We start from the raw sequence: 17,790 nt of genomic DNA on the forward strand, positions 1-17,790 counted from the left end.
TCCACATCCACAGGTTATTTTGTATACTCCTTCTGTTTCCAAGGGGACTTTGTCCTTTGTTGAGGGGATTGTGTCTTTGATGGTTTTGAGAGGTTTGAACACTGGTTTTATGTTATGTTTCCTGAGCAGCTTTCCAATCCTGTCTGTGGTGTTTTGGACATATGGCATTATCACAATCTTTTCTTTTTCTTCAGGTTCCTCCTTAGGTACTCTTTCTTCCCCAGTTTTTCTGATTATTGATTTGATCAGCTGTTTGTTGTATCCGTTTTCTTGGAAAATGGTAGTTAGTTCCTCCAGTTCTTGTTCTAGGTTTTCTTCATGGCATACTATCCTGGCACGTTTGGCTAGAGTGTGGATTACTCCTTTCTTCTGTGCAGGATGGTGGTGGGAATCTGCCCTTATGTATTTGTTGGTGTGTGTAGGCTTCCTGTATACATTGTGCTGCAGTTTCTTCCCAGTTTCTCTGTGTAGTTTAACATCTAGGAAGGCAAGCTCATTGTTTTTTTCCTCTTCTACAGTGAATTTTATGGCTAGATGAATGCTGTTCAGGTGTTGTATGAATTCTTGCAGTTTGTCTCTTCCGTGTTGCCAAATAGCAAACACATCATCCACATATCTTAGCCAGATCTTTGGTTTCAAGGTTGCTGTCTCCAAGGCTTTTTCCTCAAACTTTTCCATGTAGAAGTTTGCCACTTTGGGGGAGAGAGGTGAGCCCATAGCTACTCCATCTTTTTGTTCATAGAATTCTCCATTGTATAGGAAATAGCTGGCTTTCAGGCAGTGGTCAAAGAGTTTGGCCAAATCATTAGGGAACAACTCCTCCAGGTATTCCAGGGTTTCCTTCAGGGGTACTTTGGTGAACAAGGACTCCACATCAAAGCTGACTAGAATGTCTCCTTCCTCAGTGATGATGTCTTTTGTTTTCTCAACAAAGTCTGCTGTGTTCTTCACAAAGCTGGTGGTGTTGCCCACATGAGGGGATAGCTCTTTGGACAGATATTTGGCCAGGTTGTAAGTTGGTCCATTGATACTGGATACAATTGGTCTCAGTGGTACATCTTTTTTGTGGATCTTTGGCAGTCCATAGAGTTTTAAAACAAACAATGAGTGGCCGTATTAGTTTCAAAACGTATAACTAGTACTAGAAAAACAAATGACCGAATTATGAAAAATGCGATTTGAAGCACTCAATTTTTCGAATGTTTTTTGGTTTTCGAAAATATGAATTCATTTCGTGCTCCTTCGTGGTATGTTTACAAAAGATGATAAACATCAAGTTTTAAGAAGTTGCTTTGCGAATAGGTAGGTATTTGAACTTACAAAAAAATGATGAGATTTCAATAAAAATTAAATGAAGTTGAAATAAAGTTGCGTGAAACGACTTTACAACTTATTAAGATCAATGAAAACTAAACTCAAAAAATACCACTTACGAAACAGAATGAAATATGTACTTCGGAATTCAGCGAAATATTGCGAATATTGCACAGATTATTGAACAATACTAAAAATGAATCAATTACCTATATTCTCAACAAGGTATAAAACTTTGTAAAAATTGCACAAAATATGACGAAAACTGTGAAATTGTTTTATTTGTCGCAAAAGAATCTTGCTCAAATTGATGACATTTTGGTAAAACAAAAAAAAACAAGTTCAACTTTTCAACTACTGCTTGAAAGATTGAAACATTTCCGCAAAAATTACCTATAAAATGTTTCAAAATTATGGTAAAATTTTGCAAATGCAAAAATTAAAAGTACCTAATGCTGTCTAATGGAGAGAACCAGGAGCTAAATTAGATTCGTAAACCTGATTCGTGAGTCGTGACTCATCATATGTATGATTCAAATCACGAATGAAATCTCGACAAAGGGTGCTATGAATATCAAAAATTCGAAATTCAAAAATGGTTATTAAATCGAATACTTTCTAATACCTATCTATAAACAGAATGATAGTGGTAGTTGCGGAATTACTAGGTACATCATGAACGTTACACTATAGCTGCATTTCATTTTAAAGAAATCATTAAAAGTTGAAATACCTCCCTATTCCTATTAGCTGACCAAAATATGCCAATGGAATTTATTTGAATTTTCAATTATTGGTAACATACTATCTGCAACTTAGGTACGCATCTCTCAAATTTTTAGTGAAGCAATACACAAGGGGGGAGTGAATGTAAAATTTTGGCCATTTGTAGGTAACAGAAACTCTTGCGTGTTATTCTTTAGCGGTCAGAAATATTGATTATTATTATTTCAATCTTAAAATAGAAATTAAAGAGTAAGTAGGTACTTGAAACGTTATTTTCATCATCCCATTAGAAAAGGAAGACCATTATCTTAGCAGGCGGATGAACGCTTTCGGCGAATCCAATTCTGTTCTGCTCAGCATCAAATACAGTGTAATACTTTCTGAAAAAAACGCTTCCTATAGTCCAAAAATTCTGTGAGTGTGATAGCAGTCGAACTATGCAGACCCGTTCATCATTTTGCGTCATCTACAGACATAATTAGTATATTCAAGTTTTATTGCCTATCTCAATAATTGACCTATGATGGGACCGAGGCTGTTGTTCGCTCAATCAAGCCCAGAGTCAATATTACTTTTGTATCACTTATATCTATGAGAAATAGATTTATTCGGTGTAGAAAAATATTGGTAGCATCATGAACTTACAGAAACCTGTCTACTAATGGGTGTTTTTTTAAAATCAAAGTTGTTGTAAAATAAGGAGTTACTGCCACTGTTAAGGAAATGATCTTTTTCTCAAGTGTTCTGGTAAAACTGTTCTCTAAAACTAACAAAATGAAGGAATATTTAATGGCATGAAAACAGAAATGCTTGTACAGTGGCGTCGCGATAAGTGAAACCTTGATATGTGAAAAAACTCAATAAGTGAAATAAAAACCTCCTTCCCTTCACCTTGGACCAATTTTGCGTGTAAATCAACCTCAATAGGCTACCTTGTTAACTGAAACTAGGATTTATCCCAAAATTATCCTGTTTACCTCTACAAGTGAAATGTTGTCTGCGTTTTACCTCTGTAAGTGAAAATACCTCTTTAACTGAAAGGTACTGACTCGTTCAGCCTCTATAAGTGAAAGAAAGCCTCGATGTTTTGCTAAAGTCAAATCGTTTCCAATGGATTATTTGTCAAACAAGAAGGCATGGATGATCTGTGAGCTGTTTCAAGACTGGCTGATCAAACTAAATTCGAAAATGATCAATGAAAATTGAAAAATTTTATTGTGCAATTCGTGTTTTTCGTTTTTTTTATCTGAACTTCGATAAGTGAAAATTGACCAAAAAAAACCTCTCCAACTGAAACCTTCGTATGTGAAAAACTCGATACTTAAGTGAAACAAAAATTTTCTTCCCTTGAATTTTCACTTATCGCGACGCCACTGTATTAAAAGCTATCCATTTTTCAATGCTCAAACAGAAACTAAAAAAAAAATGAATGTTCAGTTAGGTTTGAAAATAAATTACTAAGAGTTACTTTTCAATTCGAAAAAACCTACGCGCCTTCCTGGAAATTTTTTAGACTCTCCCTTCCTCTAAAGCAAGTACATTTTTTGTTTTACAAAAATTGAGGTTGAAGATGAGTTTTCTGCGAAGCATTATGAGCCACTCCTCTTCAGAGAATGATTGTTTTCAAAAAATGAAGGTTTTTTATAAAAGTTTCTTCTGAAACAGTATTCTCAAAAAGGGGTTTTTTGAAATCAGAAGTTTCCTTCGAAAATGGAATCTTCATTTCCAAAATTTTCATTTTCGTAGTTCCTTTTCTATGTTTTGATAGTTTAGGTTGAGTGCAAATTTCGTTTCGCAACCTAGGTACAATTTTTTGAGCATTTTTTTTTCATTCGCAAAATTTTTTTTCAAGTAAGTTTTTCTCAAAGACTTTTTTTAAACGCGTTCAACGTTTAGTAGCTTTTGTTTCACGAAGTTTGCAGGTTTCTTTGAAAAATGAGGTTTTCAAATTTTCTTTTATAAAATGAAGATTGCATTTACTGTTCAAAAGTATGTTTGAATTCTCTCTTCGAAAGCAAAACTACTTTCCTCTTCATTTACAGCTGTTCCAAGCTGACAATTGCATGTTCTCATCAAAAAATGAAGTTTGAAAACTTTTTTAAAAACTTGAGAGATCTTAAAAATGGTACCCCACCTACCACTACACTCTTGTCAGTGGCACTGATTGTCCCTTCACCTTCCCTCAGGATCATGATCTTATGGTTAACCATGAATTACTACAGAGCGTACTGTCATAGATACATACCTGTTTGATGTAATCATTTCCTGTAAGAGTGAAATTACTATCAGCAGTTCCAAACGTGATACTCGGTAATGCGTGAATGTTATTGCAGTCAACCTGTTTTCAAGTAAGTACATAAACAGTTTCTATAATTATGTTCAAGAAAATATTATGCAGCTTAAATGTAGAAAGAAATCGTAGTCAATGGCTGAAAAATATCAAGTAAATGATTGTTCTAACCTCCTGTAAGTCATCACGGATTTTTGATCTTCTGGTGTTTAACTTACGGTAGATTCTCTCAATGTCATCATACGGTCCAATAATGTATGACGAGGCAAAATCGAAAAATAATAATCTGACATCTTGTATCGCATCTTGGGATTCCATTTTTGGCATTTTTTCATGGTTATGATGCAACATAATTCTGTTTAAAAGTAAAAAAAATAGAAAATATACAGGTAGTGGTAGGTATCTTATACACTGTACTGAGGATTTTAAAATTCTATGTACAGGTGATCAAAAGTTTCAGTTCTGTAGGTAATCATAAAAAATTACCTCAGTTTTGTAACGACCCATCCTTTATATCCAGTTGCACCTACAGTAAGGTATTGCATGTTACCCCTAAACTTTGTCTTGTCTTCGCCGCATAACATCAATTCAGAGGTATTATTGTCCCAAGGAGAACTACGACAAGTAATTATTGAACAGAGAAAAATTTTGTTTTCTTTCCAATCGCTGAGAGCAAAGCGAAAGGCTAAAATTATCAGGAGAGTATCTACACAAAGTATGCTATTTTAAGAACGATATTTCTGTCAAGTAGGTACCAATTAGACAGTACCGGTGGGTAGTTGAGTTACAAAAGTGGGTAATGAGTAGGTATGTAGTACAGTTTGGTTGAATCAACTGTAGTAATTCATAGTTGTTCCTGGAATTCTGTCAGTTTTGTTGTGTTTTTTAAATGCGGTTTAACTAATTTGTGAATTTAAACTCTCGAGTAGTAAATGTATGTAAGTACCTAATCCAAGTTTTGTACAGTGCACACGTATGTACCTACACATTAGGGTGCGTCATGTTATATTTTTTTTTTGAAATTTTAAGGTCTTACCTACTGATGGTGTTCCTTTTGATGAAAAAATAACACCATAAAATTTTTGTTGAAAAATATTAATATTTAGAGGTCGCGCAGGAGCGTTATCCCCACTACAACTGATCAAATGATAGAGGAGAAGGTACAAATATGGACCCCCTCTAGCTTTTTGGCTTTAAAGGGTAGAAAAAATTATCAAAATTTTTTTTCGAGTATACCATTCGAAAGGCCAAAGACTCTAGTATATTGTGTAAAAAAATTTATTTTTTTTGTTGAAAACTCACGGAGAAATTTGAAATTTAGAAAAGTGACATAAAATGGTACAAATATGGACTCGGGTACAAATATGGACCCCCCTCAAAAAATAAATAAAAAGTTCAGAAAATTGAACAAAAATTTATTTAAAGATGTTTTTCGATGCTTTGGACTTGTCTTCTTTATCAATAACACTTTTCTGGGTATTCTAAAAACCATTGAATCAAAATTAGATGAAAAAAAATTTAGGGGTCCATATTTATACCCATGCAAAAAATTGGCCAAGTTTATGAAAAATGAAAAAATCATGGTTCCATTTTGACACTTTGGACTTGTCTTCTTTGTTAATAACACTTTTCTCGACATTCTAAAAAATTTTGAATCAAAATTAGCTAAAAAAATTTAGGGGTCCATATTTATACCCATGAAAAAAATCGGCGCAGTTTAAGAAAAATGAAAAAAATTATGAAAATCAGTTAATGTAAAGACAAATATGAAAGTATATTTTGAAAGTACACATTGTAAGCTACTTACTTCGCTAATAATTTTTTTTTCAAACTTTATTTGAAGTTGATGAATTACCGAATGAAAAACTTGTAAAATTTTCCATTGTGAAGAAAATAATGCGCAAACAAAAACAATTGCTGATGAGAGACACCCAAGTTTGCATGGATCCAAAATAAGTACTTGGATCATCCATACTACACTACTAGTATATTTTTTAGTACCCAGAATGACCGTAGCGCTAGTGGATGTACACTAAACCATGGGGGGTCCATATTTGTACCTGGGTCCATAATTGTACCTTCTCCTCTACTAATCTTTCTTGGATTTTTAAAACAACCATAAAAAAAATATTGATCATAATTCTTCGGCACTAGAACTCATTTGAACCCAAATTATGGAATTTAGAAACTGACATTCCATTTTCACTAAGTAACAGCTTTAAAATGAATAATAGTCGATAAAACATCAACTTGAAGTGCTGAATCTTATCAAATTTTCACATTTCAAACGTAAAGTTATCCCATACACTTTTTTTCTACGATGGCCGATCAGAATAAAATAATACAACCTCAAATTCATACGTTTTTCTTCACTTTTCAAAACTTTCATATTTCCATGCACCTACAATGAGATTCGGAATTGAAAAATTGTTATTGAATCTTCATAAATAACATCTTAGAAATCCTACCAAGGACAAGACTTACTTATCATGCATTGTAGAGGGGATAACTTTTTGTAAGCTGCTTCGATCGGGCGTAGGACGTTTGCAAACCACCCTATTGTTATTATTCCTCTTTTGTTGGGTTGATTAATGATCTAAAACTGAGACATTTGCGAACCAACGAGATTCAAATTAAAAATGAACTCCGAGCGAACGAGTGATTCATATTGAAGCCAATGTAAGACATTTGCGAACCAATACCAACCAGCTAGGTGTAAACATGTCAACGCCTTTTTGGCTTAAAAATAAAACTTCACCCAATAACTCACGTAACTCAGTGGTTCAGGAAACACCCCGTCCCCCAATAGCTAAAATTCAATACCTCTGAACTATTTTTCAAAACTTTACATAACTTATACGAATATTCAAAGGGTCATTTCAAAACTAAGATTCCAACAGCAGAGTGACCTAAAATTGCAAATTTTTTCCCCACAAAAATGAGACGACCCTATCCTGTGGCAGGAAAATATGATATTTGAATCTATCTTGAGTGGAATGGGTCAATCACCATGCACAATTACGTACTTGGATAAAGTGAAGTTTAAAAAAAAAATAGTACATACGCTACATACATGCCTTGAACTGCTTGTATCTCAAAAATCACAAATTTTGCAGTTAGGTCACTCTCACTTTACAGATGCTACCTATTGACAAAAAATCACTGTGGAGAGGAGAGTGAAAATTCAAAATTTGAGTCCTAGCGTGTAATAAGAACTCGAAATTCGGGCCTGAAATGCCCTGTGGAGACTTTTTCATACCAGTCGTGGGTTTACGAATTCCCCGGGGGAATATTCGCATCCAAGCCAAGTGGGGCGTTTTTATTCCCGAGTCTCGGGTATAAGGAAGTCCCCCTGAGGCATTCGTAGATTCAAAAATTGCGAAGAAAAAGTCTCTTGGAGCATTTGTAGACCTGAGTATAAAAAAAGTCCCTCGGAGAAAATGTAGACCCCAGCCTTGGGTGCTTTTCAGATAAAATTTTTGGATCGCCATCTTACCCTTCAAATGGAGCGAAATTGCAATATGATAGGTATTCTCCTACTTCTCATCATATTTACGCAAAAGGACAACAGAGTGGTTCGCAAAAGTCCTACTTTTGGGGGTTGGTTCGCAAATGGGTACATTTTGAATTAGAATGTATGAGCATAATGATTCATTTTCTTCGCCATCTCTATCCTATTGTGGTTCGCAAACGGGTTGCTTTTCGGCTGTCAATTTTCCTATTCATGGTTCGCAAACGGGAACCGGCCGCTTCGATCTTACTAGGGAACGCAACACTGTATTTCCAGCCGCGCAACCGTGAGAAGTTTTCGCTCGACGCGCTCATACCTTCTCAACATTCAACTCTCCTGCGCGACCACTAAATATAATTTTTTTGACCCGAAATTTTGTATGTATGTAGTATTTTCTGACCAAATGGAACACTTTTACGGGGTAAGCTACCCGAATTTTTAAAAAAAAGTGTTTTCTATTGTCCTTTTAACGCACCCTACGACACATGTATGCATCAGTTAAGCCGATATGTAACCCAAGAAATGACTTACTTGGTGTAGAATGAAAATTTCTTCTTCAATCCAAGTTTTTCGCAGGATTTTAAAAATTCGCTTCCAGGAAGCAATCCCACAGTACTATCGTATGGTTTATTGTCGTAATCCTCTCCGCTTGTAATTACCAAAACCGATACATCTTGTATTTGGAAATTACCTATCTACAGAAAACCAACACATGGCATAAAATACAAATAAGTTAGTAAATATTTTACGTTAGTTTGAAAAAAGGCTGGTGCCTGAACCTACTTATTTTTTCGATTCACATTTCGGGTTTAAATAAGAGAATGAAAAGTAATAATTAATACTGTTGGTATTCATAATATCATTTCACCTCTTTAACAGCAACTTTACATTGCTCCCCACTCCCCTTTAAGAGCTGACTGCAGGTGTACAAATTTTGATGATTCTACCCACCTGAATTTGCCAAAGTTGAATATTCAACAGGTTTTTACAAGTAAAGAACCTACCTATAACACACTACAGAGTTATTCATTTATGGAGTATACTATTTTAAAATTACCTCAACATGTAGTAAGGTAGGTAGGTACAAAGAGAGGTCTACCAAGTACGAATGAAAATTTTTTTTACCATCTTGTACATCATCTTTTGAAGCCAAATATTCAACATCTAATTTCAAAAAACTGCTACATTCGATAATTTGACATATTAGGAATAAATTGTGTTTTGTTATTTATAAAACGGCTTCGGTTATTTATATTTCTTTACGCGGGTGTATTTATTGAAATACCTACGCGTCATTCAATTGAATAGTATTTTATTAAATAGTACAACCTACAAATTTCCAGAAAAGTGACTATGAGTCTAAAAAAATAAAATAAAAGCAGTTACAGGGATTATTTTTGAGATGACGCACTTGATTTTTAAACATTTGTAACTTGAGCCCAAAAATGCACGAAAGTTTGAAGCATTTCTCTTTTGTCAACGGCGAAAATTCAAAGAAATAGTCAAATGCGCCATCCTGTGAAAATATTATTTCCAAAACGAAGCGCGTATTACATTGCTTCATTTTTTAAGCTAAGGGTGAAATGGACAACTTGGATGAATTGGTGAAAATGTAAACGAACGTGTTGGCCGATAAGAGGTGAAATTTCACTTGAAATGAGCCGCCCCCCCTACCGAAGCCGTTTCACGCATAATTGGCTAATCTATAATCTTTTAAATTTTAGTTTTGAAAAGACGGAATTTTGAGAAAAACGTTACAAGTTTCGCACAATCCGCCTCTTACTTTTTTCAATAATGTAAGACTCAGAATTGTAACAAAACTAAGAATGAGTGGAAGGGGGAGAATTACGAAAAAAAATCTACAGAACAGAGCTTTTAGAGTTCAAAATTTCATATTATGTATAACACAGCATTAAATTGTGTGTTGGGTGCCCAGGGCTCAAAATTGCGTCCGTTGTAAAAGATGATATAATTTCCCAAATTTTTACTTTTTTGCGCTCCTTTGTTGTAGCGAGCTCCATTCAGACTTTATTGAATACCTACGCCAAAAGAAAAAGGACGGCGGATGTGTGTACCTTTTCATAATATTGTGCACCCAGGCAGTCTGTTTCTGAGATGCTGTCACTGACATTAAGGAAAAGCGTTGAAAAGAAAAGTCTTTCCGTAAAACGTTCGAGCGTTGGATTGTCACTCCATGTCCATACAAAGCTGCACGAAAATTCAATAAAATTCCGTCGCCTTGGAACTTCCGCATAACTTTATGGAACAAGGATTGAAGAATTCAACACCCGAGCGTTTTCTCTCTATATTAAAAAATCAAAACCCGTCAAACAACTTCTGGACGAGAGCGAACCACTCGGAAGTCGGAGATGTGTTAGTAAGGCGTGTACAAGACATTTACAAGACGCTGTATGTTTGTGGTAGTGAGAGTCGAAATACACCGAAAATGTCCGAGTGGTGGAATTGCAACGTGACGTGTATTTTTGCATAACTTATGTTAGGCGCAGCACAAGCCGCGTGAAACATTTTGGTGTTGAAGTGAGGAACAGGAGAAAGGAGAACGGACAGTGTACCTGATGAAAGAAGGTAGAGGGACAAGGAGAGCGGGAAAGCAGTACATATATTGAAAGAACTGGTCTGGTTCAAGTACAGGAGAGAAGGATAGATGAAGCGAATACGCGTCGGAGAAGCAGGAATGTCGAGGTGAGACTTATGGTCTCGTAAGTTCGTCCGTATTACAGATGATCTGCTTTGGTCCAAGTAGATTAGGGATGGACAACCAGAAACGGAGCATCTATAGGAGTAGGTTCCATCTTTAAGTTGAGATTTTTCTTGGTATGTGCTTCCATCATGGGTAAAGTTGTTCATGTTGAGAACATACGTTATGAACACAATAGTCAATCACGTTACACAGCCGAAAATGAACGCGGAAATGACGTTAGGGGGTCAAAATTACATCCAAAAAACGTGTTTCTAAAACTGTACCTCGCAATCTTGATTCTTGATATGCATAAAAAAATGAAAAAAACGCCATCTTGAGGGTTAAATAATGAGGGGAGGGGGTTGAAAATTTTTGTCGGGATACCTAATAAAGATATACTTACTTACATAACGTACTGAAAAATTTTCAAAATCTGTTGAAATGGGTCTGAGAAACGTGTTATTTTAAAAAAACTACAATTTAAACAAAATTTTGAGTGAGAACATAGGTTTTTGAGGTAAGGAAAATAATCTACGTAAAATTCTCTACTAGATGGAGTAGCTTAAAAAGTTATCCATGCGATAGAAAAAAAGTTATGAAAACCAAAAGTTGTAAAACTCTTGGAAAAAATTGTTTTTCGTATTCAAAATAAGTACATATCTACCTTCAAATTTACTCGAAATGTTGAATAAGGACATACGAGTTTGGGGTATGGAAGACGATCAAGGTTAAGTTCTGTACAAGATGGAGTATGTTAGAAAGTTATCAGTGCAATAGAAAACAAGATTTTAAAGCTCAAGTACCAAAAAATATGAAATATCAATGTTTTCCGGAAGTTTTTTTCTATCACGCAGATAGGAATGGTTGACGGGCCATAAGGGGGGTTTGGGGGGCGGAGCCCCCAAGCGAAGTTCCGAGGGCGCAGCCCGAGGAACGAGTCGGGGGTTGGCCCGCGAAGCGGCCAGGGGGCGGAGCCCCCTAGTACTTCAAAAAAAAGTTATGTTTTCAGTATTTTGATTTATTCTAACGAGTGGCCCTACTCTCTAAATTTAAAGCAGTCAAATTTCACTGCTTAGCAGTCACGACATTTTGCCTTTTTAAAGCAGTAGTTTTTTTTTACTGCAAAACAGTGAAAAATTACTGAATTGGTCAGTCAAAATGATTTTTTACTGACCAATTCAGTAATTTTTCACTGTTTTGCAGTAAAAAAAACTACTGCTTTAAAAAGGCAAAATGTCGTGACTGCTAAGCAGTGAAATTGACTGTTTCAAATTTAGAGAGTAATATAACCTGCAGTGTAATGTCAAATGTGTTGGAAAATATTTCGTAAGTATGAGGTCAGCTGTGATTAAATATTAGGGGAAGGGCGTACAAGTTGACGAAGTTAAGTTTCAAAGCTACGTATCTCAGGTTGTAATAGACTTGGGAAGTTGATTTTTGCGGCAAAACATACCTTGAACATTTGGCTAACACATATCTCATACGTAATAATTTTAGTTGAAAATTTGATGGTGAAATTTTGAAAATTCTGGAAGAGGTCAAATTCGTCAACTTGTTCACCATGGTGAACAAGTTGACGAATGAAGGAGGACAAGTTGACGAATAGCAAAATTTTCATTAAAATACATGTAAAGAATCATCCGATCGTACCCTTTTCCCTTTTTTGCATTGTACTCATTCTGCATGACTTATTTTCGAAAATTCTGTTGAAAAAAAATCAAAAATTTCACAAATAAAAATTCGTCAACTTGTTCGACAAGCAAATCCAAATTTTTTTAAAATAGCTTTTAAAAGGATTTTGATTGCACAATGTTTCCCTTTTTGCTTTGTACTTATTGTTCATGACTTATTTTCGAAAATTCCGTTGAAAAAAAAATCAAAAATATGACTGATGAGAATTTGTCAACTTGTCCGACATGCGGATCAAAATTTTAAAAAATTATAAAAAATTTAATTCTGCATAGAATCACTTGCAAATTGCATCAAAAAGTAGAGAACACTCAACTGTTTGTAAATAAATTATCCGGAACTGGAAAACTTCAACACAAAATTCAGCAAACCTTATGGCGCGACCTGTTAAAACTATAACAGCACATGGAAAAAACGATTTTTTGATCTCACTTTTTTTTATTCAGCTTTCAACAAAAATCCTTTTGTCATGGTGTGTAGGCATGCAAGGCCCACCACATACTGTAATTTGATGCTGCTACCTATAGTATTTTAGGAGAAAATCGGAATTCGTCAACTTGTTCGCTTCGTCAACTTGCACGTCCTTCCCCTACCCTTCAGTTCTTTATGAAATAACTTCTGTGATTGATTGTGTATCTACTTGAAAAAAAAATACCTACTTAATTTTTCCAAAGGTAATGTACCTACCAAATCGTTATAGAATAAGGATTGTACTAAACTGCAAATTATACGGAATTTTCCAATTAAGTAAAGAAGCAAAAATGATTAGTCGAAAGCAGTTTGGCAGAATAAATCGAAGGAAAGGGTAGTAGCTAACTCAATGATACTAATAATATCGTTACTTATAACGTTATTATAGGCACTAAAGTTTGAGGACGGCACGATGAAATTTTATTTTCGTGGGTCATAGTGCTTAAAAATCTATGTGTTTACCTACTTACTGTAATTGTATCAGTTGCTTCAACTCCATAATGATTAATATCTTGCCGAATTTTTGTGTCGAAGTCATCTCCACCTCGGAAAGTTGTCGAGATTTTGTGGTTATATGTATTGTGATTTTCTGCAACAGTGATAGGTAGTAGGTACATGGTGGGCTAAAAGATACTCCCTAATTTCAAACGCGTCGCAAAGACGAACTATAAGGTTTGCAAAGTTGGCTACACTGCGAGGTGATTCTCCAGACTTGGCCATTTTGTCCGATACAGTTGGTTTATCACATTGGTTTGTTGGTACTTACAGGGTGCCCAGAAATATCGAGTACCCCTAAAAAAGTTTTCTACTAAAATACTTTGGTTGGTCCCAGTGAATGATAATAATGATGTCACATGATTGGTTGTTGGACTGGAGAGATAACATCCCACCAATCATATGCATCAATTTCACGTTGCCAACCTATATTTTTAATGAAAAACTTTCTTTGGGGTACTCGATATTTCTGGGCACCCTGTATGCAAAACATCGTGAGTTTGCTGATGAAGCGTATTTTCAGGTACATAATTATGTTACCACTCTTATGGGATTTTCAACGCAAACGCGCGAAGAAAGGAAATTATTGGGTTTCGTGAATCGAAGTAAGTAGACAGAATTGTAGGCCTATTCTTTCTCTAGAATATGAGGGTTAGTTTGACCTTCTACGGTTCCGAGAAGCGGAGAAAATGAGAAATGTATGCAACGCAAAACAATGGATAAAAAAATTGATAACGGGAAAATTTCTCGAAAATTTTTAGTCTCTTTAGTTTTCCGCGTGTACTCCAACTTCAAAGATGTCCAGCTTTGAAACTAAGCGTCCAGCGTCCTATGAAAATTTCGTGTAAATGAAATTGTAGAGAATTATGTAAATTCTCTTTCAGATTACTGTCATCAGATTTTTGCTAGGACGTACGGTTCGTGCGGTAACTGCGGAAAACCGAAGAAACCAAAAATTCTCAAGAAATTTTCCCACTTACAATTTTTGATATTGACGGATAACGGCGCGGAGGGCAATCAAGCTGTGTTTAGTCAAAAAATAAGAGTTCAACGCAAATGGCGTATATGGATTCCTTACTTGGAAACTGGTCATGCTAAGAAATACAGCCTAATGATTGGCTGTAGGAACGCGCTCCGCTGTTATCAGTTATCACTAACAGATTACCAGCAAATAATATTTTTTTTCATTTTTTCACCCTTTCGGCAGATTATTTATTACCTATTAATAAATAAATACAATTAATTAATTGAAATTTGCACGACTTTTATCGTATTCCTATCAATTGAACAAAAACCATTTGCCACAAAAGTTTCAGCATCAAAATAAATTCTAGAATTTGAATGAATTTAGACGAATATGTGCTACGTTCTAATGATCAAATCTAACCTATGCAAGTGATCGAAGTTTTGATATGTACGAGTATTTAGTGAATCAACACAAAAGCAATGGAATAAGCGAGATTCGCATCCTTGGTACTCGTAAGTTATGATCATTGGTCACTACTAAAGTGCTACTTGCTACAGTCACTACTCCAAACTTTACTTACACTAATTCATACTCAATCAATATCAATACTTATCCGCCTTATCACACTTGTGACACTTGACACTATTTGCTTACTACATTACGTACATTATGCTGAAATAAGATCAAAGATGCGTTTATTTCAACAGGAAACAAGTAATTTGTCATTACTGCTTCTTCGCGAAAGTTGATAAAATGTGCAAATGAACGAGGTCTGTCCAAGAATTCTTCTATATTGACTCAATTATTTATATTTAGGTACGTTGTGTTTGCGTTCCTTTTTCAAAAAAAAAAATCCTCTATTCTTCAATGTTATATTTTGGGTAACACATTTCATTTTTCATAGCTACATATATTATCTGCGCTATTTTTCACTTCAAACTTCACAAATGCAAGATGAGATGATAGCATGCAAAATGCTAAGTCCTTAGAAAACGCCCATTGGTATTTTGGCCAATCATAAGGCTGTATTTCTTAGCATGACCAGTTTCCAAGTAAGGAATCCATATACGCTCTTAGATGGCCAAGTCTAGAGAATCACCTTGCAGTGTAGCCTACTCTGAAAACCTCGTAGTTCGTCTTGGCGACGCGTTTGAAGGTGAGTTTCTTTTGGCCCACCCTGTACTACATATTATTATTATTATAATCGTATCGTGATATAAAATTATTGCAGCGTTCAATGTTGATTGCGTCCATATAGCATACATCATTTGCGCTAATGTACATTTTTATCATCTTTCGATGCTATCGATTGATTGCAATGCTTACATCAATCGAGTCTCAAACCTAGCAGCGGCTTTAATTCAAGGGATCCCAAGCAGCGCTGCAATAATATTAGATTTTGTTCTCTCTCTCAAAAAAAAAAACACCCTGCTCTGCTGTCAAAGTTGAACCTACGCTCTCAGAAGAGAGCTCTTCGTACTCTTTTGAGCATTCCATTTACTCCTACTCTTACTCTACACTTGCTCTCTCCGGTCTTATTCATACTCGTCATACTATACTCATCCTTGACAATTTTTTTGCAATTTAGGCCTGGCCATAAAACTTCGAATTTGCCCTTTTTATTAAAAAAAAATAAAATAAAATAAAATGGAATCACGCATTACAGCCGATTGTGAAATGACCTCGTAAATACCTAATTTTAGAGAAAACATCATAACAGTTAATCATAGAAAAATGAAAAATATCACTCGTTTTTTGCTAAAAAAAAAAAAAAAAAAAGATCACGAGCAAGAAGTATTGAAAGTTTTACTACTCGTGCTCTTTCAAAAATGAATTTTTAACGAGAAGGTAGTACCTAATAGGTACCTATGCCTACTCTTTCAGAGCTCTTTAAATCTACAAATGTGCCGCTCTCATTCTCACTCCGCTCTCTTGAAAACCTCAAAAATCATACTCTTTTCCTTTTCCAATCTTTACTCGCACTCTTGCTCTACTCCTGCAGCCCTTCTCCCCAGTAAAAGCAACACGCATAGGTATTTGATATTTTGACGAGATGACCCAAAAATAAGTACGTAGTTTTCAGTAATGTCGGGATTTTTGCAAACTTTCAAGTTTTAACTTTAGAATAAAAATGATATATCGTTTTGAAATCTCCCTCCTCCTCCCCTTCCCGGGCTGGTCTTTTTGGTGTTTTGATGCTCACATTCGACGTCTTGTTGTGTCATTTGAGCACATGAAAGTTGTCATAAGAACTGAAATAATAAGTGGAGTAACTGTACTTTCGAAAACTTTCTTTTAGGATTTCATATGTTTTTTAAAACATCACTTTGAGGTGTATACTTTTGACACGAGTGACCTAAAATGAGATGTAGACTAGAGGGATCCTCTTTTTGAAAAAACTGCAAAACAAAAAATTTCACGCGCTGCAATTATCCAAGTTTGGATTTCTGATATTCAAATTTCTGGAATCCTTTGGTAAAATAAATAGGTAGGTATAGGTAAGTGGAATAGCGAGGTGTTTGCTGAATTCTTGAAGGCGCAGTTAATTAACTAAAATGCAAATAATTTCGTCAATGCTGAAAAAACGCACGAACGCAATGGATTTATTTTTTGCTATCGAATGGACGCATATACAGATGAACGCTCAATTATTGCCATTCTGTTGAAAAGTAAAGTCTTGCTAGGTATGTCCCTGTGGTCTTTAATCATTACGTCGATGCTGAGTGTTGAAATATTTTAGACTTACGGCAAACTGCAGAACTGCTGCAATAACTTGAGAGCACATAAATGGAAGTGTAAGTTCTACTGAGTAATACGTTGATTTTCTGTGGCGGAGTTCCAATTGAAATGGTTCCATACAACTGCGAAGTATTTTTCGTTTCATGATTTATCATTGATTTCAATACGTATTGATTATTTTTGTTTATTTGATGGTTTTGCTTTTATGCTTACCCCTTGATGGTCCATATAAGTTCCGTCACTGTATTTATGTGACGCTTCGTCGTATATCGATAAGGGTATTCTTTCAAAGCACGTATAAATAAATCAACATGTTTATTAGTCATTGAATTTGAAAAGTACATAGATAGATGCAATGTGAATGAAATTAAACGCCTTATTCAAAAAAGGTAGATACCTATAGCTACTCATGTAAAATAACGGAGAATGAATTTCTCTTACCTGATGCCATTTCCTCTGATGTAATGGATGTTCGCAAATACTAATATTGATAGTAGGATTAACTTCATTTTCAAAAATACTGCTGCCGCACCGTGGCTCAAAACCAGGGTTGTAAGGTAATTTATGTCGGTAAATTACGGCGGTATTTTACCGTATTTTACGGTATTTTACCAAAAGTTTATTACCGTATTTTACCGTAAATTACCAAAAAGCATTTTTTTGCCACATTATTTGAAAGTTGAAAGGATGAATCAACAGCTGAAGATGATTGGCATCAAAATTCACAATTAATTTGCATCAATGCTAATGATAATTGATACATGCTACATATAAACAGGAAAATATCTTGAAAATTACCAAACAATTGCCAGAAAATTATTCACAATTGGTCAAAAATTAGAAAAAATTGCATCAAATCGTGAAAACATGTTGAAATGTCATTAAAA

The 17,790-nt window shown here is 35.1% G+C and overlaps 1 protein-coding gene across 2 annotated transcripts; it reads right to left on the bottom strand.

Moving 5' to 3' along the window:
• Window positions 1-1,126: 1,126 nt before the first annotated feature.
• Window positions 1,127-17,442, bottom strand: LOC135837830 (pepsin-2B-like). 2 transcript variants are annotated; one of them, XM_065353225.1, is made up of 9 exons: window positions 17,345-17,442; window positions 17,117-17,186; window positions 16,911-17,025; window positions 13,173-13,291; window positions 8,373-8,536; window positions 4,817-4,945; window positions 4,502-4,685; window positions 4,286-4,378; window positions 1,127-2,420 (listed from the first exon to the last, which is right to left on the bottom strand). In XM_065353225.1, exons 1-9 carry the CDS (start codon window positions 17,410-17,412, stop codon window positions 2,400-2,402), a joined length of 963 nt encoding a protein of 320 aa, XP_065209297.1. In that variant the 5' UTR covers window positions 17,413-17,442; the 3' UTR covers window positions 1,127-2,399. The 2 variants fall into 2 exon arrangements, with proteins under 2 accessions (XP_065209297.1, XP_065209295.1); XM_065353223.1 differs by having other exon boundaries at window positions 1,127-2,506.
• Window positions 17,443-17,790: the final 348 nt, after the last annotated feature.

The sequence above is a fragment of the Planococcus citri genome, chromosome 2, assembly GCF_950023065.1.
Source record: "Planococcus citri chromosome 2, ihPlaCitr1.1, whole genome shotgun sequence".
In the NCBI taxonomy this organism is placed as follows: domain Eukaryota; kingdom Metazoa; phylum Arthropoda; class Insecta; order Hemiptera; family Pseudococcidae; genus Planococcus; species Planococcus citri.

Excerpts from the sequence above, each read along its gene's own strand:
- LOC135837830 (XM_065353223.1), bottom strand. The coding sequence starts at position 17,412 with ATGAAGTTAATCCTACTATCAATATTAGTATTTGCGAACATCCATTAC. Across the intron at positions 4,946-8,372 it reads AAATTTTCATTCTACACCAA|TTCTCCTTGGGACAATAATA; the intron begins GTAAGTCATTTC and ends TACTTGTCGTAG. Across the intron at positions 4,379-4,501 it reads TCCGTGATGACTTACAGGAG|GTTGACTGCAATAACATTCA; the intron begins GTTAGAACAATC and ends ACTTGAAAACAG.